This window comes from Danio aesculapii, chromosome 20, assembly GCF_903798145.1.
Source record: "Danio aesculapii chromosome 20, fDanAes4.1, whole genome shotgun sequence".
Classification (NCBI taxonomy): domain Eukaryota; kingdom Metazoa; phylum Chordata; class Actinopteri; order Cypriniformes; family Danionidae; genus Danio; species Danio aesculapii.
This window is the reverse complement of record NC_079454.1, coordinates 34,773,325-34,801,260: the sequence shown is the minus strand read 5'-3', so window position 1 is coordinate 34,801,260 and position 27,936 is coordinate 34,773,325. Positions and strand designations below refer to the sequence as shown.

Below are 27,936 nucleotides of genomic sequence, written 5' to 3'. Positions count from 1 at the left end.
TATTATAATTATTATTACCAATTGGTTAACAAATAATTATGAAAGCCACACAATTACATTTTCAAGCAGTTGCAAGCGCTTACACCCAAAATCGAAGCACTTTTAAAACCTTGAAAACACTAGTTAAGCATTTCAGCCTTTTCAAGGATTTCCTGAACCCTGTGGATACTGTGAAGTGCACAGATTAATGGGCAGGTTTTTACCTGTGGGCTGTTGACGGTGTTAAAGCCCATGCTGGGTGTGGAGGGCAAGGAAATGGAGGGCGAACTGAGAGACGGGGCGATGACGGAGTAGGGTGAGGGCAGGCCGTTCATAGAGGACCCCAGAGTGCTCATGGGGGATGGCAGGGGGCGAGAGGAGCTGATGACGGACGGATGACCCACCATAGAGCTCATGACTGGCGGCTGAGAGGGGGACGAGTTAAGAGGACTAGAATCTGTGAAGATAAGACAAGAGAGAGTGACATTAGACTGGAGCAGTTCAAATTCAGTGCCAAGTCAATAGATGATGATTTAAGTGATTATAAACATCCTTTCAGTAAAATAAAGTTTGGATAATCTAAGTGTTTACGTTTTTGAAACACATCTTATTCATAATTAATCATAATTGCTGATCATCAACTGGAGTGGCCACCAGACTCACTAGAGGTCACTCCAGCTACATAAACACTCCAACAGCCATTGACCTACACCTACCACCATGCTTTGCTTTTAACAGCTGAAACAGTTTATCAATCTAGACACTGATTATACTGACACAGCTGCAGGACATTACACTGTTTAAACACCACACTTACACACCTTCATTGTTGGATATTGTTTTGGGTTGTGGATTTCACCCGTGTTTCTTGTTTCCTTTTTTGATTATTGGACTGTTTCCTGTTTTTTGATGGTTTGCCACCTGCCCTGACCTCTGCCTGTCTATTGGTTTTACCCTTTTTGGATTACACTTTACATTGTTGTTTGCACCCGTCTCGGCCTCTGCCTTCCTGGCCATTCTTTATAGTAAAGCTGCAAGTAGTGGTGGGCAAAGCAAGGCGTCATGAAACACTGAAACAGTCGAAGCAAATTTATCAAAGCTTCGAAACGTTTCGAAACCTGTCTCTAAAGTGACACCTAGTGGTCATTTTTTATGTATTACTCCGAAACAGCTTCAGCAAAGAAACAGTTAAGCAAATAGAGGAATTAAACCCCTCGTGTTAGAGTTGAGGCTTCATTTAGTGTTTTTTTACTGTTAGGTTTTGCAGTGTACATACAAACATGCAACTATTCTGTAATTTTTCTTAACACTTTTGAACATTTTCACCACATTTTACTTTAGTTTTATTATTTGTAGCTAAAAATAAAACTATTACAAACTGTTTTTGGTGAGCTTATTGACCTTATTTTTGATGCACGAGCGGGCGCAACCATTGGAATCTTTTTGACTCGAGACTTCCAGTCTCATTCAGTTCCATTCATTTTTATATGTTTAAAAACAGCACGTTGTTTTCAAACTGATATTTTCTTATTATATTATTCTACTTTTTATGTGTAGTCATGAACACACTTGTTTGTAGAGCAAGTAGTTTGACCATTTTCTGCCGTTTATTATTCCTAGTCATTTCTCCCATAGGAAACTGAATCTGAATTTCTAAAACAATTGCAAAAACGAGCGCACTTCCGCATTGAAGAATGAGGGCAATATAGTTAAAGTACTAAATTTACTTAAATATAAAACTTAATATAAATTAACCTTTAATAGAATTTTTACATTTAATTTTTAACTCTAAAATGTAATAATAATATAAACTTAAACTACAATGATAGACATTTATATGTATCTATTTAAAAAACATTTAACAGCAAAAATTATTAAAAACTGAGCAACAAATAACCATGTTTGAATTCTAAATGATAATGTGACACTGAAGAATGGAGTGATGATGCAGACAAAATCTCCTTTATCCCATCACCAAAATAAGCAGCATTTAAAAGTATATTTATAGAGAAAAATATTATTTCACTTGTCATTTTTGATCAAATAACATTGCTGGTGTAAACAAGCTTTCTTTAAAAATACACGCACAAAGAAAATGTCGTCTGCAAGCCAAATAGAATGTAAATACACTCCAAATAAAATATATCAGAATACAAAATGCAATTTATTATTTTATTTGCTTTACAGACGTCAGAGAACAGAGTAACTATGGGAACATCAAGTGCCTGTTATGGACATGAGTGCCTTTGCAAAACATCAATTTTCCCCATTATTAAGCTTTAAAACTGCAGTACCTAATGTGTAATGAAAGAATGTGCTGTTGGAGTAAATGCACGAGGACACTACTGAAAGAGCGCATTAAAACCTGTGGCTTTAACCATTCAGTTGGGAGCTGATGGACTGCTGCATGCGAGTACCTGCAAATGGTAGTTTGTAGCAGCACAAACACATATAATCTATCTAACGCATGTACAAGGACAAACATGGGGCAAAGGTTGCAACTTTTTTGCCAATGCTGATAGTGTTGTAATCCGTAAACTCGTTTCATCATTCATCAAGATGAAGATCAAATCAAAATCAGCTAAGATTAAATTAACATATACATGACTTCGGTTTGTTGAGGTGTAAACACACAACCTTCATCAATGATTTGTTCAGATATGCTGATAGGGTGATTGTTAGTCTTTATTTATGGCGGGTTGTTTCAATTTATCACTAATGCGTTATTGCTAGATGAACTCAGGTGATCGGGACATCCTGAAATGGTTTATTTTTAGATAATGAGTCTATTGATTGTGCTATCATTTCAAGGCTGCTCACCAAATAAATAAATAAATAAATATACATGCAATATTAATTGAGTTTAATTTTATTTTTAGTCTGTGAGGAAATAATAACTTGTGTTATTGTGATGAAACAGTAACGCAGTTCAAATTTAATGCAGCCTCCGGCGCCTAGACTGCAGCTCTGCACAAGACGTTTGGCCATAGGAGAAATGGTTGTGCCCAACTGAACCTGGTTTCTCTCGAGGATTTTTTAAGTCTTCACTTTCTTTCATCAATTGGTGAAGTTTTTTTTCCTCGCCGCTGTCGCCACTGGCTTGCATGGTTTGGGACCTGTAGAGCTGCGCATCGATGTATTTGCTCTTCAGTGTTTAAACTCTCAGTAGTGATTATTAAACCACACTGAACTGAGCTAAACTGAACTGACACTGTTTCAATTGACTATGATCTTCTATGTGAAGCTGCTTTAAACAATCTACATTGTAAAAGCGCTATACAAATAAAGGTGAATTGAATTGAATTGAATTTTTTTTTACTCTAACATTTTACAAAATATCTGACAAGTTATCAACTGTGACATTAAATCATTAACTTTTCTGTTATTCTTTTTTGTGATACAATGTTTTATTGTTTTAGTATACATGAAGACGTACTAGTCTTGTTTATGGTGTGGGCGAAAGATGAGTGCAAGAGGCTTGTGCAGCAAAACTCAGATCTGCACAATGTGGAGCTGAGTAAAATGCTTGGTGAGTAAAGAAATATGGTTGACACTACTATAAGGTTGTATTACTGCATTTACTAACATGAACAAAACATGAACAATACAATTACAGTTTTATTCATCTTTATTAAAGGTATTTAAAGAAAATAAAGTGCATTGTTCGTTCTCACAGTGTATAAACTAATGTTAACAAGCATGAATTTGGATTTTAATGTATTAATGATTGTGCTCACTAAAGTATACACCTATATACAGTGCTCAGCATATATGAGTACACCCCCCACAAATCTCTCGTTTAGATTAATATTTTTTATAGGATGCTTTACTATATTATATTTGTGCATATACATTAGTTTAGTCAGTACTGAAGCAAAATCTGGAGCTTATCTAACAAAATGACTTGCAATAATGGTTCAAAAATTCGTAGCCCAAATTAATTTTTTTGCAATATTTTGCATGAATTTAAATGTGACATCTTTCCATTATTAAAGATGTTCTGTGACTGAAATATTATTTTAATAAATATATCTGTTTAATAAATCTGTTTTGTTCAAATGCACCAAAATATATTACTCATATTCACTGAGAAATAGATACAAATTTACTCAATCTCATGTCATTCCATATGAAATTTGTTGCTCTTCAGATCACAAATATGAGATATTTTCAATAAAATCTGAGGTATTTCTGTCCCTCCATTAAAACTCTATTCACCAAAAACCTTTCAAAATATTTGTTAATAGTACATGCTTCTAATGGCTTTGGAAAGACATGATCAGTAAATGACCAAGTGTTCATTTCAATTTCGATACTGTGGTTGTGTCCTTGTGAATTAATATCCAAACATATCAGAATCTATATGCAAACATTTCAGAATGCTTGAAATATTTTTACAATAAAAGAGTCCTAGAAATTGCCTAAGAAACCTGAGATGCCTCATTGCCACATGAAATGAGCTTTTTTTGTTATAAGAGGGATAAGGGTGGATTCAATTCACTGCCTTGTGGTTTGTCTTATGCAAATTTCCACAGATCAAGTAATTGCAGTTTATTCATGATGCAGAGTCGTGAATTACAGCACTTAGTTTGTAATAAACACACCTCTATTCTTCTGCATGTGTGTGTGTGTGAGTGTGTGGGTAGAAGAGAGAATTTCTGTGGCAAATAGCCAAGATGCCTTGAGTGGATACATTCAGGGGTCTGCACATCAGCATAAACATTTAATTCAGACTCTAAAAATCTCAAGAGCCTAACAGCTGAAACAGACTCCTTATAGTTGCAAAATGGCATGCAATTTTACTAGCTTTTTTACAGTGAAAAACTTGCAGTAATATTTTAAATCAGTGTTGGTGTACAAATAAATTAAAGCGATTAGTTAATTTACATTATTTCTTATTTCATCATTATCTGATTAGTTAATTTCATTATTTCTATTTATTATTTAAAAGCGACAATTTGACTTTACTTAAAAATGTGAGAAAACCCATAGTAATCTGGAACTATTATGTTGACTGAACTTAATTTACATTATTATGCACACAGTTCATTTAGGGTTCATTTGGGTTTTCTCACCTGCCTTATTTAGTTCAGTTGAATTGCACTATAGTTTGTTTTCCCTCTTGGTGCGGTTCATTTGGGCAGTTGTGAATGTAGCAATCGCATTCGAGTGTGCACCAAAAGTGGACCACAACATACCGAGACCTCCTTGAAGAGGTGGTCACGGTACGATTTCAAACAAACTCTGGAGCGGCTTGTTTGTGGTGAGAACATGATTCGAACTAGAACAGACCCAACCACAAAAAGTATCTTTTTGGACTAATCCAGCTGCCGTGGTCCGATGTGCTGTACAATATGGGATGTGGAGGAAAAATATTTGTTGACATCGCTTTACCAACAATTTTAAACAGAGAGAGGAAAAAACATTATCTGATGTATTGTTTGTAATATTTCCAGAAGATGACCATGTCGCAGTTTAGCTAAATTAATTCACGCCTCCTCCTGAAGTGACTTGCGATGCACCTTCGCCGTTTGCAATGCGTTAAAACACTGCCATTTTGTTTACTTGCGGAAGTTCAATTGGCATTTTCCCACATGTTAATTCTGACCAATCAAAAAGCAGTTTAGGAAATACGTTCAATAACATCTGGCCATGACTGCATGTTTGTTCTTTTCAACTCGTTCGGACCAAAGCAATCAGAGTGATGTGAAAAGGACCCAAAAATGGCAGAAAAATGCTACAATGTATCCGAACCACAAGTGTGAAAGCACCCTTAATTTTAAAGCAACAGATTTACTCTCATTTCTTCACTTTGACTACTATAATCTCTTTAAAAGCAACAGGTTTACTCTTTTTTTTTTTAAGTAAAGTAACTAATCGCTTTTTTACAGTGCATTTTATAATGATGTATAAGTTCCCTCTCTTCAGTATATTTAGTTAATTAAATTCCCATCCTTGTTAACAGTGCATTAACTAATATTAACCAGCACAACTTTGGATTTTAATAGTGTATTAGTAAATTATACAATGAAGATTCAATTATTAATACATGATGTACAAGTATTTTTCATTGTTTACTGACATTCATAAATACATTAACTAACATTAATTAATGAAAGCTTCTTTTAAACTCTGGCCTAAATGCGGCACATTAATAATGAAATAGATTGTTGATACAACTTTACAATTTACAAGTATAATGGAAGACATCAAATTGATCATAGATGATGTGATATTTTATTCTCCATTTCAAGAGTTCACACTAAGCTGATGATTGATTATAAAGCTTGTTTGGCATGCTGTCCCGGGAGAGAGCCCTGAGCCCATAAGATCCTTGAGCCCGGGGCTCTCTCCCGTTTGCAAGGCAAGAGTGGAGTTTGAGCTCAGGTAGATCTCGAGAACTCCCCTTCTGTCGTAGCTAATGAACAGATAGTGATTGCTCTTAAGAGATAACTACCTACTTGGAGTGTGTCTATGGTGCCGATTTAGACAGTGGGACGTTTGGACGGTGGGAGGAAATTGGTGAACCTGGGGGAAACCCACGTGAGCATTGGGAGAACATGTAAACAACACAGAAACGTTGGCTGGCTTGGTAAGGACTAGAACAAGTGGCGTTCTTGCTGTGAGGCAAAGGAGGAGGAGTAGGGGTGGAAGGAGGGATTCTTCAAAACGAAGATGGCTGTTATATGGAACTTATACTGATTTAAACTGGTTTTTATAGTGGCTTAGGAACGGTCTGATTGGTGAATCATAGACTGAATAATGCGGGACCGGCTGCAAGCAATCATAATCACGGGATCCACTCGAAATTAGTTTATAAATAAACTTCAATAAGAAAATACTTTTCATACACTGCAAAAAAGTAGTCCAACATCTAGTCCAGATATCTAAAAAGTGTTAAATCAAGAAGCTTTTTTGTCTTATTTTCAGAAAAAAATAAGTCAAAATTAATTGTTTTTCCTTTAAACAAGCTAAACCTGCCAGTGAATCTGCTTTTTTTTGCAATGCAATGTCTTTTAGATGCATTGACCATTAGCTGATGATTCAGATGTTGTTCTTCTGAGATGGTCTATGTGCCAGACATTCAACAGGATTTCACAATTATTTCACTACAGTGCCCATGACCTTTGTACATCTGTCTGGGAGCAAAGTGCAGCCGCTGGTAGAATGCTATCAAGTTCAGCAGAGACCATATGAAATCGCACTCTTAAAAACTCTTAATCAATATTTTCATACAGTATATGCTCCTTACACTCAAAACAGAGAAAGCTGTGTATAGTGTTGATGAGCATGGCAAGACTCAGTCTGACATTGGTCACAGACTCATGGGCAGGAACACAACAGGATTTGGAGAGGGCTAGTTTAAATCTTTTGATTGTTAATTACTGGTCAGCTGAGGTGTGGCGTCTCCAGCAGGCTCTAATTCATTAAGCCTCTCACTAACAGTACTGTAATACACACTGACTAAGGAACAGGATAGAGAGAGTTGTATTGTATTTTTTACATATTTTAGGCTTTACGTATTTATTATAATTTTTGTATTGCATGTAATCAAATGAAATGTTAGTTTTTTAAACATCTTAATTTTTTTAAGTTATTATTTTTGTTTGGTTTGTTAAAGGAGGCAAATTATGGCCTCTTTTATGAAGCTTATTATTGCTGTTTACACTAGTGCATGAGTTTTGTTCTGGTTTATTCCAGGCATCCACACTACTCTGGCTTCTTCAACCCACAAAAAACTGAGTGTTTTGAAAACCCTGAAGAACCTGTTTAAGTTTAAAAACAGCAGGGTCTGAAAACACAGACTAGTGAAAAACTAAGACTATAAAAGAAAAAGACTATTTTCTGGACGTTTAGGGTGATTACTTAATTAATTATGATTACAGACAATCAAAGCTGAATTTTTTTATATCTCAATAGAAGTTTTCAATGTAAATATGACTTGACAATATAATATTCTAGTAGTTAAAGAATTCTGTTAGTTCCAGTGCTAAGTACCATTTCCTGATTTGTCAAACTCCTCTCAAGTTAAAATTAGGCACCTGATAAACAAGAAGTATAGATAACAACAAGATACTGTACGCATACCCAATGAGCATGAATGGTCATGTATCATGTGGTTTAGGTTGTATAGTGCATACCTGTCAACCCTCCTGTTTTTCCCAGGATTCTCCCGTATTTAACAGTTCTATCCTGCTATCATCGCGTAAAGGTATTTTCCCATATTTCTCCCTTTTTCTTCATCTTTCTATGAAAGGGGGCAATAAACATTAGAGAGCCAATCCTCCCTATACACAACCCATACCGCCGAACCACCAGGAGACGCCCCTTTCTCCCAAATGTGAGTTTGTTCTGTGTGTTCATTCTATTTAGGCATGACAAATCTTTAAAATATATATAAAAATGGAGTGATTCCCTTCCTTTTCATTACAGGCGCCATTTCCCCTGTGCAATCCTCAAAACAGTCAGTTCATGTAGCGTGACTGTCAGACGTGCTTCATAGTGATACATAGACGCTGTTTCCCAAACATTTTGGGTTTTGAATGCATGTTTGAACATACATATACACATAATAATAATAATAATAATAATAATAATAATAATAATAATAATAATAATAATAATAATAATAATAATATCAACAACATCTAAATATGTCAAACAAATTTTGTCTTAAATGAGCATAAAAAGTTAGGAAAGCTGTCGAGTGCTTTCATTATAGATCTGTGTATTTTTAAAATGACACCTCTGTTTTTTTTAATGTAATCAAATGAAATAAGAGATTTATTCGCTGCTCTTTAATCAGAATGTTTAAATTACACAGTGAAGAAAATGTTATTGAGATTTGATAACTTGATTCAAATTGTTTATAATAGCTATGTTTTAAAATGAAAATGCACTAGTGTAAATGCAGCCTCTGATGCCCTAAGTGCCCTAAGTGTGTCTGTGAAATTTCTGCTTGATAAAAAACAGATCATTTATTAAACAATGCTGCGGATGCTCATTTTTGAGTGGAAGCCAAAACAAATTTTCATGTGTGTTTCTTTACATGCAAATGAGCTGCTGCTCCCCAACCCGCTTTATAGAAGAAGGTGGAGCCTTTACAGCCTGTGTCTCAGATACCCTCAATGGAATATATTGGCTTAGTTTTGATGATCATGCTAGTTTTCCAGAATCATGAAAATGTTTTATCTGCATGCATGTGTCAGCTTTGTCAGTTTGAAAATACAATGATATACAATTTTCTGTGAGCACACATCAAAAGCACATGCACAGCATTTAAATAAATGGCAAAATGTATACATAACATATCAGAAACAGTTAACTACATCTGTAAACTGTTAAGAGGTGGGAAAGAAATTCCGTTTGTGTTAGATTTGTCAGCGCTATTAGCAGCAATCAAAATGCAAATAAAAAAACATTCACTGCTCTTTTCTGAATAACTTTAGAGGCTTAATAATTTATATCTAACATGAATTCTCACTGGCAATGCAGTGGCACAGTAGGTAGTGCTGTCGCCTCACAGCAAGAAGGTCGCTGGTTCGAGCCTCGGCTGGGTCAGTTGGCGTTTCTGTGTGGAGTTTGCATGTTCTCCCTGCATTCGTGTGGGTTTCCTCCGGGTGCTCCGGTTTCCCCACAGTCCAAAGACATGTGGTACAGGTTAATTGGGTAGTCTAAATTGTCCATAGTGTATGTGTGTGTGAATAAGTGTGTATGTGTTTCCCAGTGAGGGGTTGCAGCTGGAAGGGTATCCACTGTGGCGACCCCAGATTAATAAAGGGACTAAGCCGAAAAGAAAATGAGTGAATGAATGAGTGAATTCTCACTGATCTACAGTAATAAGGCAGTTATGGATGGAGCTTGTGATATCACAGTAGGGGGAAATCTGTAATTGCACATTTTCAGTCAATGATTATGACTTATGGCGATTATAAACAAAGGAGTTGGTCAATTTTTATTACACACAAACACTCACACTTACACACACATAGACTTTGGATGCACATTATTGTTTAAACTATAGGATACAATTACATACTGCATGAAGTCCCAAAAATGATTATGACAACAGGTTTTCATCCCTAATTGAAATAAACCCAGACACAATCTATTAAATCACTTATTTCCATCCTAAATGAAGTTGACATCTGATCAATAATGACATTAAAGCCTCTTCTCAACTGTTATCAACCACCTGTCAAGAATATAGGGGTTGTGAGGAGGGCAACAGACACAATAAGACAAAAGGGGGCAGAAGTGATTGGGAAATGGGACACTGTCCCACTCTATCCCAGTCTGCCGTGGAGAGCCGCAGGACATTAAATCAACCCTGATTATCGCCATGTGTCCATAATCCCCCAAAAGCCCCAACTACATCCCACTTCAGTTACCAGCATTAGTTCATTAACCAGATCATAAACTAGTTTATCAGCACACACTCTTATTTATATATGAATGATCAACCTATACAATGGGAAAATAATTATTTACATGTGGGGGCTACCAGAACGTCTGCTTTCAATATGATAATTTTTAGAGTACAAATGAATATGTGCAGAAATGGAAAAAATTAAGACCACTTGAAAATGTGCTTCTAAATTTTACATGTATAGTTCAATATTTGATCGAATAACATGCATCAAACTGTCAATTTCTGCAAAACAAAGAGAGACAATATTTTCATTTTAAAAATACTGATAAAATTATACCTACAACAAATATTCCCATTTTTTACAAACCCCTTATAAATATAATCAGTCTTTATTTATGTGTAGAAAATGTCACAAAATTACAAATTAAATTACAATGGGTCAATATCAAATATTCAATGTTTTCAATTTTCTGAATTTTTAAAAATATATTTGTGCATATACGTATCCATGAAAAATAAGGGGTGTAACGATACATGGATTCATCCCGAACCAACACCCCGAATGGGGGTCACAGTTCGATCTATGCACTCCGACAACGAATACAGATGTGCCAGTCACTAGATTCAGGCAAAATAATACACCACAGCAGTGCAACAACTGAAGCCATTCACAAAGAATATGACTTTCCCCCAAAAATGGTTCTACCATGTCACCGTTGTTATGTCAACTTGACACAGTAAATAGAAACTTGCAATGCTTGTTCAGCCATCTCTGATTGGTCCACTGCTTTTGAACTGACATTGTTGAGCACTGCTGCGTGTAAAAGTTTACATTGTTTGACCTGAACACACTGTTTTAAAAACACAGTACTCATGTGTGAGATACTGAAAAGTGTATAGATCTTTTTCTTCGTTGCTGTAAGGAGGGCGACATAACAACCAGTGTCTTCCGGTAGGATGCTTAGAACTTCAGTTTACAGCATTTACAACTGGTAAATCTTGATCAGAAAATGGTTGTCTGCCATTTTGAGTGGCTTACAGTGTGTTTTTGTGATCCACATCTTTGATTTTGAAATATATGTGTTAAAGTGGTTATAATTCAGTCAGATGCGGTCCAAGCACAAGAGAAAAATGTTCTCCTAATTCAGTGTCTGCCTTCAGATCAGATGCTGAAATACATCTAAAATGATCACTTTAGCGATGATGAGGCTCCATTTAAATGGCACAAGATGCCGTCTGACAGTATTGGTAATGACTCGCAAATGCTGTTTTTCATTTCCAATAGATCACATTATTTTAAATGATCAGTCCAGGAGGTGGCGCTGAACAACAGCGGTGTTAGCTCAAAAACATTAAAAGCAGGTAAAATAGATTAAAACTATCGTTTCAAAACTGTCCGAATGTGACTGTTTATAAGCATCAAGCTGCCGACCGGAAGTTTGAAGCATCCTCCTTACGCATAGATGCAAAGCATAATGGGTAATTTTGCATTCTAAGAAAAAGGTCTATACTAGTCACACGCATCTGTCAACCATGTTTACACAGAAGAACTATGAAAATTTAAGATTCTGTCTCATCTTGTGCGCACGCAAGTCAATCTGAGCCCCTTCTCTATACACACACAACAGTTGTTTCCCACTGCACCGCTATTATGGAAGGACAAAGTGCTAGCATTTTAATAAAAGAGTTTACAGTTTTGAAGTCTACTGAATCTATGCACAATTACTGTTTTTCGGTTGTTTAGGAGAGAGTTATGCTCAACCTTTGAAAATGTAATACACAGACTCTAATTTTGTATTTTTATATCCTTTTTTTCAACAATGACAGTAATGTAATGATAGTAAAAAGGACAACAGTAATAACAACTGACAACAACAATAATAATAATAATAATAATTAATTACAAGTACTACGCCAACTACTACTACTACAGAAAATTACTAATGTTACAACCACTACTGCTGCTGCTACTACAGCCACACCGACGACTATTACAATGTCTACTACTACTACTACCACGTCTACTACAACTGATATTACTACAATGACTACTACTATTGATACTACTACAACATCTACTACAACTGATACTACTACAACATCTACAACAACTGATACTACTACAACAACAACATTTACCACTACTACAACATCTACATCGACAACATCTGCTACTTCTGATACTACTACACCAACGACAACTACTGCTACTACAACATCTACTAATTCTGATTCTACTACACCAATGACGTGGTGTACTTTTATATCCTAAGAAGCTTTTCGGTTCTAGTTGATTGTGACCAAACACTTCTGGCTGGAGATTTGTTGCTTATTCCTGTTGTACAAAAACCTGTATCAATCCGTTACCCCAAAACCGAGGTACATACCGATCCATGACTTCTGTGTGCCGTTACACCCCTGATACAAACAAATTCTTTTTAATACAAGGTCTAAAACATGTAATAGTTTATACTGACCAATTGTCATTTCCTTCAAATAACATTGTATATAATATTGACAATATTTTAAATTTAATTTTATCAACTGAAACCCAAATTAACATTTTACTCAAGCACGTACCTATCAAAATCTAGAGAAATGAAAATACCTCTGAAGTGGTTTTTGTCCAGAGCTGTATTTGTATTGCTGTATCTGATAAAAGACACACACACACACACACGCACACTATACGCTCATGTTCATGTTTTTCTTATCAGTACTGCTATAATAACGCATAATGTTCATGCTCATGTCCTCAGAATCGCTGACAGAGGTGAAAATGAGCAGGACTTGTGCCTTCAGGAGCTCTCAGGCATGCTGGGATTTTTTCATGGGCATTATGGAGCGCTGTTACAGATGTAATGCAATTTTTTGGAGCACTTGTGTGTTTAAGAACATGTGTGTCCTGATATAGGTCTCTATGCTGCTCTATGGATAACAGGGTCAATGCTTGAAAAAGGAAAAGTGAAGTGGATACTAAAGAATAATAGAGTATCAAGTAATGAAAGCACATACGCTGCACATAAATGTCAACGAACTCTGATTGCGTCCTGTAGTAACCTTGGTATAACTCAAAACAAGCACATTTTGTCACAAGAATTACTCGCCTTTTAAATAACTAATGCTGACAAAGGCTTTACTGTTACACATTGAAAGGTAATATAAGGACATAGATAGATAGATAGATAGATAGATAGATAGATAGATAGATAGATAGATAGATAGATAGATAGATAGATAGATAGATAGATAGATAGATAGATAGATAGATAGATAGATAGATAGATAGATAGATAGATAGATAGATAGATAGATAGATAGATAGATAGATAGATAGATAGCAAATGGTCAAAGAAAATGCTGACCTTATGGAAACAAAGCTCACAGGAAATAAAGGAACATTAATCATAATGTTTCAAAACATCCTGTCAATTCATACCTTTCAGCATATGATTGTCTGTGCCAATAAGCACAGACTCCATTAAAAACCTAAAGGGTCAGTGATATCTCGATGATCCTTGAATTGTATCACTTGAAATGTAATGATCAGCAGGGACTGTTCTGCTGAATATTGCACAAGAGTCAGTGAAGTAACTGCTCATGTTTATCAAAATAAAACCGATTCTGAGTACTCATAAGAGAGCCTGAAAGCAATTTAAAAACAGTGGCTGACCCTCGGTATCCTCTCTGGCATGATCTCTGGAGAGCTGCACATTTCGAAACAATGTCAAAATGACCCATCCATATTTTCACTGTCTGCCAATGTAAACAGTGTGGCAACTGCGGTCTGGTTTTTGAAAGCCTGATGAGTCTTTTAACATTTGGTCAAAAGTTTTTTAGGTATTTTAGGACAGTGTGCTATTATTTAATGCCCAAAAAATACCATAACCCATTTAGCATGTGTGTTAGTACAGATTACATGCATATTATTATAATTTGTGCTACACTGTAAAAATAAAACAAATCCTTAAATAAACAATATGCTTTTTAATTGCATTTACTTGATTGCATTGGACTGTGATCTTTCTTGCAACAACTTTTAACCTTGAAAAGTTAGAAAAAGTGACTTTTGTTAACATTTTTATAAGTTTAAAGTGATATATTGTCTGTGTTAGTGTTGTATATTATGGTACATAAACCTTGTAATACACTAACAGTACATTTTTTGTTATTTCAGACTTATTTCTCTATGTATTATTTCTTATCCATTATATTATTTCAAACTACTAAAATGTCAGTAAAAGTCACTTTGTTAAACTGTGGAGTTGAATTTTCAACATCAAAAGTTGACAGAGCAGAGATCATGCTTCCATAATGCAATTCACAACCGTAAATAAACAGAAAACACTTTTGAATCACAAAATACACAAACTGTGTTAACCAGATTTTTTTACAGTGTAGTTTATGCTCTGCATTAGAAATTAAGAAATGTACACATTGTCTGAAAAATATCGGCTAAAACTTCTATTCACTTTTGTAATTGTAAGAGATGCACACACAAATTTACATTCCCTGTTTAGTGAATCTGCCAAAATGAGCCTAAATTTGGGCTGTCAATGAAAATACCACAAACTGTAAAAACATATTTTTTACAGAGTGTTTTTGTGATCCACATCTTTGATTTTGAAATATATGTGTTAAAGTGGTTATACTTCAGTCAGATGTGGTTCAAGCACAAGAGAAAAATGTTCAGATCAGATGCTGAAATACAGCATCAGTGTTCCCGACCGGTCGGCTGTTATACTGTTTTCAGCAGCTCTTCAATTCACACACACACATGTTTTAAAACATAAAACTGGGTAAACCTATTGTAAATTTAAACTGCTAGTCTGACTTAATTTTTATAATTATGCACATCCCCTCGCCGGCCACTTTATTAGGTATACATTACAAGTATTTGATTACTAGTATATTATATATTTGACTATTTAACACAACAAACTTGTGCTGGGTTGTCACCATGCACACTGGATTTATTTTTTAAAACATCATCAACTGTTACAAAATTTCTGAAACTGAGCTAGTGCACAGCTTCAGGGTTTTATGAAGAATTAATGTTCTTTTAAGACTAGAAAAAAACAAGTAAATGTAACATAAAGTCACAAACATTCACCCTAAATTACATATTTACGCCTTTCACAAACATTCTAGTGTAACCCTACCCTACTCATAACCCTAAATGTTTCAAACAAGCTGTTTTCTACAAATATTTCAAACAAAAAAGTCAATCAATCCTTTCAGTTTTAACTCATAGAGGCCTACAAATGAGCTTTATGTGCTAACTCTAAATAGCATTTAAGCTACTGTAATTAATGAGTTACTGTATTTTTAAGTTCCTAAAGGGAACAACTGTACATGCTGTAAACTTTATGCACACTAATAAGTGCTCCCAAAGGAGGCTAGACTGCAAACGGATCTAACAGCACAAGACAGAATCATGTGTTCTCTGCCCTACTCATAACCTTTAGTAACTTAAGAAAAAGAGGCAGTTGAGGAATCAAAGTGAACTGGTAGAAGGAAGGATATAAAGGAAGGAGAGGGAGTCTCTGTCTGTATTATGTCAGTGCTGAGTCATATGAACTGTACGATGCTGAAAAACTGTCCAAAGAATCTCAGCAACAAAACTTGTAGGAGATTTTTTCTCAGTACTGACCCCAAACCCTTTACTGTCAATCAAACCAACAAAAAATTCACAATACCGGCAATAAAACACTAACACTCTAACTTTGTTTCACAAAAAATATGATTAGAGGGACAGAAAGTCAATTTCATTTCACATGGTTTCTTACACGATAGTATTATATAACCTCTACGTTTTTACCACTGCACATTATTTCTAAACATTTTCTAACCTTCTATATAAATCCCATGTGATCACATGTGAAAAACATCCACTGCACACAGAAAAATATGCAACTTACTCAGACGTTGTACAACAGCATGCATACCATGGATTAAATACTGTACGCTATATGGATAAAGCAGCCAGACACCACACCCATATGTGCTTCTTAATCACATGCATTAAAATCAGGCATTAATGTTGTTCCTCTCTAACAGCTTTCACTCTTCTCGAACACGAGAGAGAAACCCTATAGCATCAGTGTGGTTGGGCGCTTGTAATAGGACCAAGGTCATCCTAAAGAAAAAAAGGCCAATATTTCACTCATCAATGTCATACTATTTTGGAATGACGTGAGGGCGAGTAAAGGATAACAGATTTTTATTTTTGGGTGAAGGTTTGTCATGCCTGTAAATAGAGGCCTAGATAATGTCAGTATAATTGTAATGTATGTTTCACCTAAAACTAGAAAAACTGTACAAAAGCACGCACAATTCTCTTAACTGTGTGCTCAGCCCAAAAACGCAAAAGGTGCAAATTATATATTCAACAAAGGTGGCAACACCAAAGCTCCAAAAATGCAAAATTTAGTAAATTAAAAAGGCTGACACAAAGTGTGTAACGTTTCGAGTCACACGGCTCTTCATCAGACAGTTTTCATCACAATCAGGTGCTCCTTTTAGTACATTTCCGGATCACATGATATCCTATCGCATAACAAGAAAAAACAAATATATATATATATTGTAAAAATGGATTACATTGTAAGTGGACCTCAAAGAATAGTACAAAATAAGCTATATAGAATAAGAGGTATAGTTCATGTCATGACCCCTCTAAACTTACAAACGGTACAATTTCTTGTGCCTGAATGGTTTAAACTCTTTTGGAACCCTCATAAAGTTACAGGCCTTAAAAACAATGATAACAAAATGATAAACTTTTCCTCTATTTCTCTATTATGTTAAATATTACCACTGTAAAAAAATTGATTAACAGGTTTCCGTGTTTAGTCATTCAGCCTTTTTATTGATATATATATATATATATATATATATATATATATATATATATATATATATATATATATATATGGTTATGAATTGCATTATATAACTTTTAACTTTAAAATGTTGAAAAACTCAGCAATTCTTCAATATATTGTATAAAAAATATATAGAGAGAATTAAGTAATAAGTAAAGTAGTAAGTAAATAGTAAGCACTAAAGTGTATTAAGTAAAATGGCAGTTTATTACCAGGTTTTTGTACCATTATTTACAACACCAACCCAGGCAATATTTCACATCAAAGTTCAAACCGACCCAGGCTCATTATGGATACATACCCCTGTATACATTTCTGGAGAGCACAAAATACATCCCAGAAGGTGTGTTTTTTGCAGTTTTTGTTTTCACGAATCCACCAGAGGCCGCTGTGCACGCTTTTTGACATCCTGATTTTCTCTTGCGAGTGCCATTCGCGCCTGCTGTAAATCCACCAGAGGCCACTGTCGACTGACTGACTGACTGACCAACCAACCGACCCATATACCCACCCGCGATAGTAGGTATCAAAAGCACCAATTTGGCCTGCCCACTGCATTCCCTAAACCCAACCAACAGTGTTTTCAAAAGCAGTGGTTTTTTGCCTTTTGTTTTGCTTTACTTGCTTTCTAGAAACGATCTCAAGTCCCCCGACGTACGTGGCGAGCTACTGGGCAAACTGGTTACAGCAAAAAAGCCATCCACACAGAGGTGGGCAGGCAGGCAGAAACAGGAGAGGGTGTCATACCGCCCAGTAACGTTTGCTTTAAAGACGAAATGCAGCCATCCAGAAATGTCTGGCTACATAATTTGCTCTCTCTAGAAATGTACACGGCGATATGATTTCACAATAAGCCTGTGTCAATTTTTTAATCTTTTTAACGTCAAAAGTGCAATAAATGTATAATAAACATTAATAAAAAATATGAAAAACTGTAATTAACAGATTTTCTTAATTGAGCAAGTATTCTGCCTTTTGCGGATGCACTGCAATATCGATGCTAATTTGATATTGTAATGAAGCAGACGCTGAGAACAGACTTGCGGATCAAAATGCAGGATTTATTACACAGAGAATGTTCAGGCAGGCAATGGTCACAATCAGGGGCAAACGGTAACACACAGGCAAATCCAGAAGGGTGGTCAATAACAGGCCGGTGGTCGATCTGGACGGCAAATACCAAAAAACAAATAAACAAAGCAAAGATGGGTACACAGCAAGACAAGGCAAGGCAAAACGCGTCGTAATGTTTACTAGAAAGCTTACAAGACTCTGCAACTGCTGTGTGCGTGTCTGTGCTGCTTTTAAAGTCCAAATAATCAGTTCATAACGATCCTCTGGCTGTGTGTGGGTGTGTGTGTGTGTGTGTGTGTGTGTGTGTATGTGCGTAATCAAGGTTGAAACAGGAACAAGTGTGAGTGTATGGTGCATGACAAGATTTGTAGTTCTTTTGGTGGCAGATTTGTAGCTGTAGTGCAGATTTGTGATTGTGATAGATATATTGTGCAGCCCTAGTTTCAATGTAAACTAATAAATTCTTAATGTGTAAAATGAAAAAATTGGGCAAACATCCTAAAGGCTCACTTGGTACGTCAGTATTGTGCAAGTTGTATTTGTTGTGTCAACACTTTCAGAGAAAGACAGAAACAAAGAGAAAAAGAATAGCAGATAGTGACCGTCAATCAGCCACGACAACTTCCATCACCGCTTTGTATTGTGTGATCAAATGACAGTTTGTTCTTGTCATTCAAAGTATTTACACACACCTACACACACAAACGATCCTCAACAAAACTATTGTCGGAGACAGAGAGAGCAAGAGATATAAAGAGCAGGAGAGAAACGGAGAAGCATAGAAGTGATGGGGGTGAAGTACTGTGAATGTGTGATATATAAAGGGATATACTAAAATAGATTGATCCGAGCAGACTTTCCCAAAATACCCACAATACTCTAGTGCCTCCTTACCCTGATCTATAACAGCTGAACAGCATTAGAGTACAAGAGCCTTGTCAACTCTACTCTTACTATCAATGGCAGAGTGCTGAGGTCACAGATTAATTACACAAGCTACTACTGATATGCTAAGAATATATACAGAAAAGATGCATGAAGCTGACAGTAATTACATAGATAGAGATTTCCAATTTGAAATAAGTGCTGTTTTTAACTTTGTTTATCAAGGAATCATGAAATATGTCACTTTTTCCAGAAATGCATATCAAACAGCACAACTTATTGATGAAAATAATAACAAGAAATGTATAATGAGCAACAAATCCTGCAGAGAAAGAGTGAGTTTTGAGTTTTTTGCCATATCAGCTTTTTTGACTATTTTATGGCAAAAACAGATAACAGACATTTTATAAATAACACAAGTCTAATCATGTTTCAACTTTTAATTTCATATTTTCATGTCTCAATCTTTTAAATTCATATTTTTAATAGGATTTTAATAAGCTACACAATATTATATTTGTGCATATATATATATATATATATATATATATATATATATATATATATATATATATATATATATATATATATATATATATATACATACATACATACATACATACATACATACATACATACATACATACATACATACATACATACATATATATGGTATAAGATTGTATATTGTATAAGATTGTAAGATGATAACCTTGGATAAAAATATCACGGTTTCACGGTATCACGGTATTGTGCTCACTGCTCTAATATATGTTCTTTTTAAATGTCTGGGTAAAAAACAAAAACTTTTTCCCCTTTGAAAACAATATATTTTATTTTTTGAAAGATTTAAAATATTTTGGAGCAGTAAACATGTCAGGTTGAATAATTCAAATAAATCATTGACTTCTTCTGTCTTCATTTGTTTCAAAAACACAGATTTCTTTACAATTTAAAACAGCATCTTTGGATATTTTTTCTGATGGAGATACTGTTGTCCAAAAAAAAATGTAATTAAAAAATATTACACATACTTTAGATATATTAGATTTGTCAGTACTGAAGCCAAATCTGGAGCTTATCTAACAAAATAACTTACGATAATGGTTTAAAAACTACTACAAGCAAAAAACAGAAGTGTGCGCACATCTAGAAAATCTCAAAGACAGGTGCTCGATCAAAAACAAACATTTGTAGAAAAAGATCCACAGAAAATCGGCACACTGCCACTTTAAATACTTTTTGAGAGCTAAAGTGGCAGTGTGCTGAAATTCTTTGGATAATTTTTAAAAACTAGTACACCCAAATTTATATGTTATAGAAAAATATTAAATACAAAATTTAAAAAGAGGAAAAATCAAGAGAAGCAAAAAAATTGAAAAAAATCTTTTTTGCAATATTTTGCTTGAATTTAATTGTATTATCTTTCAATTTGTAAATATGTTTGGTGACTAAAATATTATTTTAATAAATATATCTGCTTAATACATCTGTTTTGTTTAAATGCACCAAAATACATTGCCTATATTCACAGAGAAATGGATAAAAATATTCATTTTTAAAATGGAGTGCACTTAATTATGCTGAGCACTGTAAGTCAGTTTAATGTACATTAATATTTAATATTGTTCATTTGATTTAACTTAAACATTTAGGGCAGTACCTATTTTTTTTACTGTGGGTTCATTTATTCATTTATTTGATTATAAATAAATACACACACTTATAATAATTTTAATTCATTCATTCATTTCTTTTCGGCTTAGTCCCTTTATTTATCAGGGGTTGCCACAGCAGAATGAACCACCAATTTATCCAGCATATGTTTTACGCAGCAGATGCCCTTACAGCTGCAACCCAGCACTAGGAAACACCCATACACTTGCATTTAAACACATACACTACGGCCAATTTAGCTTATTTAATTCACCTAGGGCTCAAACCAGCAATCTTCTTGCTGTGAGGCGACAGCGCTACCCACTGCACCACCTTGTCGCCCCTATAATTTACCATATATATTTTTTAAATATATTAAAGGGATAGTTCACCCAAAAATTAGTTCCAGACCTGTTTGAGGTTCTTTCTTCTATTTTTTTCTATGGATGTCAGTGGCTGCTTTTTTTCCAACATTCTTCAGAATATCTTGTTGAGAAAGAATCTCAAAAAGGTTTAGAACCCATTAAGTGAGTAAATTCAAAAATAGATAATAATAAAAAAAGTTTAAATTTTACAGTCAGTAACTCTAATCCTAATAATTAAAAGAAAAGCTAAAAATGTCAGCCATTTAGTGACTGGTTTAATGACAAATATTTTATTCTATATTATATTTGATTAAATCGATAAAAGTCATTTATTTGGGTTAGAAGAATTGCAATAGTTTTTTTATTCAAAAATAAATATTTTTCATTTATAGGACAGTAGTTTTTCTTTTGATCGATGACATTTAGAAAGAAAATAATGTAAAAAATGCAGTGTTCCACACAATTCCTTCACGTTGTTCCAACTCAAATATATTAAGTTCACTTAATTGTTTTTTATCAATTTAAGTTGATTGAACATAAAACAATTAAGTTATCCCACAAAACCCCTCAAGAATTGTGTTGATTCAGCTCATAATAAATAAGTAGTTACAACAAGCAGTGTGTGTATACACTCAAAAAATATAGTATTTACTTGTTCAAACTACTTAAATAAAATGAGCTGAAACAACACAATTCTTGAGATTTCATTGGGGCAACTTAATTTTTTATGTTTAATCCACATAAATTTGTCAAAAATGTTAACTTAACCTAATCAATTTGTGTTGGGACAACATGAATGAATAGTGTGGTACCCTGCATTTTTTACAGTGTTGAAAACCTGTTTGAAAAAGTGCCATTAGTCATGCAAAAACAACAACACATTTCTAATTAAACATAATACAGAAATAAGAGTGTGAAATTCAATACCTTTTAAGACCCTTTTTAAGACACTTTCCATACATTTTAAGACCTTATAACCACTTTTCAACCAGAAACACTGGCAGGATTTTAACTTACACTATATTTACTAAATATTAACGTAAGAAACTAATCTAAACCTAAAACATTATTCATATACTGAATACAAATCTATTAAATCTAGCTAATTCAGCAGGTTGTCACCTATAGACCTGCAGAAATAATGGCGTTGCCTTGATTACTGCAGTAAACAAAGCAGCATGATGTCAAATCTAGTAGGATTTCATTGATTTCATATACCAAACAGTCTCTTAATATTCGCAGATTTAATTCAGGCAAACTTTAGCATACAACCATACTTTGCATAATCAAAAATTATATAAAATTTAACACCTTGCAAAATAGCATTTAAGACTTTTTAATACTTTTTAAGGGCCTTATATTTATCTACACTGATTTATCAACCTTAATACTTTTTAAGACCCCGTGGACACCCTAAATTATGAATTTGACCTGGCTGGAGCAAAATAAAAATAAAAATTCAGTGTCTCAAGTTAGACATACACTAGATAAAAACAAAACAAAAGCATGTGTATGAGAAGAGGCTGCCAGACTTGGATTGCCTTCTTTAAAAACACTAAACAGTCTAACAGGTTGACAAATGCATACAGCACGCAGCATACCAACACATCAATACAGCTGCACATGAAAAGTCAACTCAAAATAACTTAATCATTTCACACTGCACAGTTCTCTCATCCTCCCCTCGGTTGCACATGCCATGTTGTTTCTAAGAGCCTACTAAAGAACAGTCTGAGATCTGATCTTAAATTCAGATACTATACCAGTCTCGGATCAGCTATCATATACTCACATTGACTGTAGTGGCCACTCTCACCGCCGTGGCTCTGACCATGAAGAGGCAATGCCGCCGGATGCCACATGACCGCGGGCACCACTCAACCAAACCTCCACGGGCACAGTTAAGCACCTGTCCGAGCACAGACTCACTCTTCTGACAGAACAGATGGGATATGAGCGAAGCGGGGATGGCGGTAGGGGGAGGATCCGCAGGGAGGAGTCTGCTCGTTTATGGGATTACTGGGATTATCGACGATTGAATCCAGCAGGAACCGTTTACTGCCACAAAGATCAGCCTCCTTCCAAGCTTTGACAAGTCTCCTTCTGCACAGACTACGCTTTTTGCCTGGCCCGGACAGAGGCTCAAAGTGTCATTAAATCTATCGCTCCAGATGGGCCACCTGTTGCACGGCCAGGGATGAAGTGCGCTCAAGTGTGTGTCAGGTTTAAGTAATGAAGGATTCAGATTTGAAGGTTTACAGTGCACGTTCTTTTAAAATAGGTTGTGTTGTGTTTATTGTAATGCCATATGAATGCTTCTATTAATGCAGTGAGGTGCCAATGGAAGGCCATACACTGTACACACACATTATATACTGTATGTACTATGAAGTTCACAGCCAAGTCTGTTTGTGCTCAGCATAATTGAGTACACCTCATTTTGAAAATGAATATCTTTATCCATTTCTCAGTGAATATGGGTAATATATAGTGGTGCATTTGAACAAAACAGATTTATTAAACAAATATATTTATTAAAATAATATTTTAGTCACAGAACATCTTTAGAAATTGAATAATACATTTAAATTCATGCTAAATATTGCAAAAAAATATTACAAACTACAACATTTCAACTAAATTGTAAATATGTTTGTTTCTCTTGATTTTTGCTATTTTTGCAAATTGTATTTATTATTTTTCCCTAACATATGAATTTGGGCTACTCATTTTTGAACCATTATTGTAAATAACTTATCTGTTAGTCTGTTAGATAAGCTCCAGATTTGGCTTCAGTACTGACTAAACTAATGTATATGCACAAATATAATATTGTACAGCATCCTATAGAAAATATTCATTTAAATGAGAGATTTGTGGGGGGTGTACTCATATATGCTGAGCACTGTAACTAATGCACTTCTAGCTTCAGACAAGGACAATGACAGACATGGTCACATTAGCACAGAACAGACAGAAGATGAATAATTACTATGGTGAGAAATGAAAGAAAAAGAGTTTGGATATTACATACACTACAAAAATGACGTTTGCTGTTTGTTCAAATGATTAAAATGCGCCAAAACAGCACAATTCTTAAGCTTTTTTTGGGACAACTTAATTGTTTTATGTTCAAGCAACTTAAATTTGTAAAAAATTAATAAGTTAACTTAATTCCTTCATGTTGTCCCAACACAAATCAAATGTTAACTTAATTGCTTTTACAAATTTAGGTGGATTGAACAAAAAGCAATTAAGCCGTCACCCAAAAAATTTAAGAATTGTGTTGTTTTAACAAATTTAAAATAACTACTTTGAACAAGCATATACTGTACCCTGTGTACACTGTAAAAATGCAGGGTTCCACACAATTCATTCATGTTTTCCCAACACAAATTGATTAACTTGTTGTTAACTTAACACTTTTAACAAATTTATGTGGATTGAGTATAAAAAATTAGGTTGTTCCAATGAAATCTCAAGAATTGTGTTGTTTCAGCTTATTTTAAATAAGTAGTTTGAACGAGCAAAAAAAAAAGTTTAATTAACAGTTTGACAATTCAGCTTTGTATTAGGAATACAATATATTAAAAAGGAAAGCAATTATTCTGAATTGTAAAATGTTTGCATTACATTCATGTACAAAAATACTGGGTTCTACATAATTTCTTCAAGTTGTCAGAACACAAATCGATTAAGTTAACTCAATTGTTTTTACAAATGTAAGTGGATTGAACATAAAACACAAAAAAACTTAAGAATTGTGTTGATTCAACTCATTTTAAATAAGTAGTCTAAACAATCAGGAAAAACATTCACTGTAAAAATTGCATGGTTCTACACAACTGATTTGTGTTGGGACAACATGAAGAAATTAACTTATTAATTTTTACTAATTTAAGTGAATTGAACATAAAACAATTAAGCTGTCCCAACAAAATCTCAAGATTTGTGTTGTTTCAGCGCATTTTAAACAAGTAGTTTGAACAAGCAACAAAAAATATTTATGTTTTATGAAAGCCCATTTTCACTACTGATAAAAAAAATCTAGGTGGATTAAAGATAAAGCAATGAAGCTGTCCCCCAAAAAGTTAAGAATTATGTTGTTTTAACTCATTTAATATAAGTACTTTGAACAAAAGTAATTTTTTGTAGTGTACAAGTTGTTGAAATTTTTCTCACAATTTGCAGAATTCGTATTTTTCTCAAAAATGCAAGTTTATATATCAGAGATTGCAAGACAAATTCACAGATCTCAGAAAAAATATCAGAATTATGAGATAGCTCACAATTGATTTATTATTAATATTTACTCTTTTTTTTTTCAACAAAACATTTAAATGGCATTAATACAATACAGACAAACAGGAATACAATGTTAAAAAAGAAAACAATTATTTAAATTGTAACATTACTGTTTTGTATTGTAAGCCATTTTCCACTACAGATAAAATGATTCTGTCTTTTCCTTTCAATTCTCAGAAAAATTGTCTGAATTATGAGATGAAAATACAGACTTGTGAAAAAAATATCAGAATTGTGAGAGCCAACAGGGCATTATTACAGAATTATTAGCAAAATGTGTGCAGAAAAAGACAAGCTTGGAAAGAGATTTAAATGAAGTGGCGCCTTATAAGCCCTTCAACAATGCAGCAGACTTTCTACAATGTATCAATACTGCTGTCGTTACAGTTTCATTAAGAGCCAGATAAATGGCAGAGGGAGCTGACTTTATATGACAGAATGCCTTCAGGGTGAATCTAAAAAAGCCTCTTTAATATGTCATTCCTATAAAAGCAATGCCCCACATGAATCAGTCTGAATGAAAAGAGACTTGAGATCGCACAGAAGACTGACACAATTGGAGCTGCTTGTAGAAATTCTATACCAAACCAACAAGTAGGGTTGTCACGATACCATCAATTCAGGCCACGATACTATACCAGCTGAAGTATCACGATACCAAGTAGCATCACAATACTGTATTAATTCATAACTCACATCTATGAAATAAAGCAAATTGTCAGAAATACTATATTTTATCATAATACTTGAATTCAATTCCCTTATTATTGAAAAATATTATTTGTACAGACTTTCTCAGTTTTTTTTGTATATACTGTGACTCTTTTGTTGTTATTGTAATAATAATAATAATAATAATAAAATAAATAAATAAATAATTGATCACGCCATATGATCTGTCATGACTGCAGTAAACTATGCCCCGTATGCAGGCAGTTAAAAACGAAGTAAAATATTGTGGTCTATTGATTATTTGCTGGCACAAATGCTTAAGCATTTTAGTGACTTTATCACATGCAACATATTATAGAACCGGTAATGATGATACTACCATGTACAAACTACAGTGGCACCACCAGTATTTTGGAGTAGTATCGCGGTGCTACTGAAGAACCGGTAAACCGTGCAACAGTCCATCTCTTATCGCTAACAAAAACATCAGACACTGAGACCACTTTTATAATAAATGATCCAGTTTATAAAACTAAATTTTAAAAATTCATCCTCTGAATAATAACAAAAATCCAACCTATGCTCATTGGAAATATGTGCATCAGTCTACATTTTTGTGAACCCTAAATTACATTGCTCGGTGTACATTTTGTTGCACGTTTCAGATGACAAATCAACTAGAGGACATTGCCTGTATTTTTGCTAATCTATGTTACTTAGGGTACGATTTCGTTATATGTTTCACTTACAAGTTCCTCTTGTAAACATAAAGTGAAGACAGTGCTTGTCAGCAAATCACTGACAGTGAATCTATCATCTATCATTTAATAAATATGATTTGTTGTATGTTTCAGATACATGTTCTTCTATACATGAAATGAGAAGGCAGGGCTTGTCGTACAGTTCACTGTAAGAAAAAAGTGCACCGCAACCATGAAGTTAGGCCTGTAACAGAAAAATATGATTTGTTGTGCGATATGTTGTCTTAGAAATGATTGCGATAAGTGATATTATCGTCATTGTAAGACCAATTTATGCCACAGTTTATATAATGATTATACAAGAGCATATAAATATGCATAAACACTTTCAAGGGACAAAAAATGACATGTAAATGCCCTTGGAAATTGGCTTTAATGTTACTGATGAATCGTCACTTTTCTGAACTCATTTAGACAACTTCTTCCAAACCGTCAGTAGTTTTCATCAGGAAAATGTCAAATTTTTTCTTTTCCTCACTTGTTAGTAAGCATTGTTCCTCCAGCAGAGATTAGATGAGTTGACAGAGGCTACACAATCAGCTAAATGTTACAGACATTTACTTTTTATGTAAACATGATGGTTGATATACAGTATATAGCATCAACAAAACTATTGAGGTGCAAGTATTGCATGATAAGTTGATATATTGATATATTGATTATTGTGACAGACCTACATGTAGTTTTAACTTGATTTTATATTGTGGAACCATGCTTCACTGGACATGAACCCAAGTGCTCTGTATCCCCTACTAATGTTCGCAGTATCACCGTACTGAGCTACAGACCACACCAGAAAAGTTGTCCATGTGGAGATAAATGTATTCGATTACAAATTATAGGCAAGGTATTAATGTGTTAATACCTTGCCTATGAGCCACATACCTACTATGTAGATATCAGAAAACAGTTTTGAAACAATGCACTCTATATGGCACCTTTCACCAACTTCAGTGTTTTCCTCTTTTTATTATAACATG

At 34.3% G+C, this 27,936-nt stretch overlaps 1 protein-coding gene across 1 annotated transcript in view; it reads right to left on the bottom strand.

The window, feature by feature from the left end:
* Positions 1-27,936, bottom strand: part of rxrgb (retinoid X receptor, gamma b) — a 45,815-nt gene that overhangs the window by 13,806 nt on the left and 4,073 nt on the right. The window contains exon 2 of the mRNA XM_056481691.1: positions 204-436. Coding sequence (XP_056337666.1) covers positions 204-436 — 233 coding nt within the window. The remainder of the gene's footprint in view (positions 1-203; positions 437-27,936) is intronic.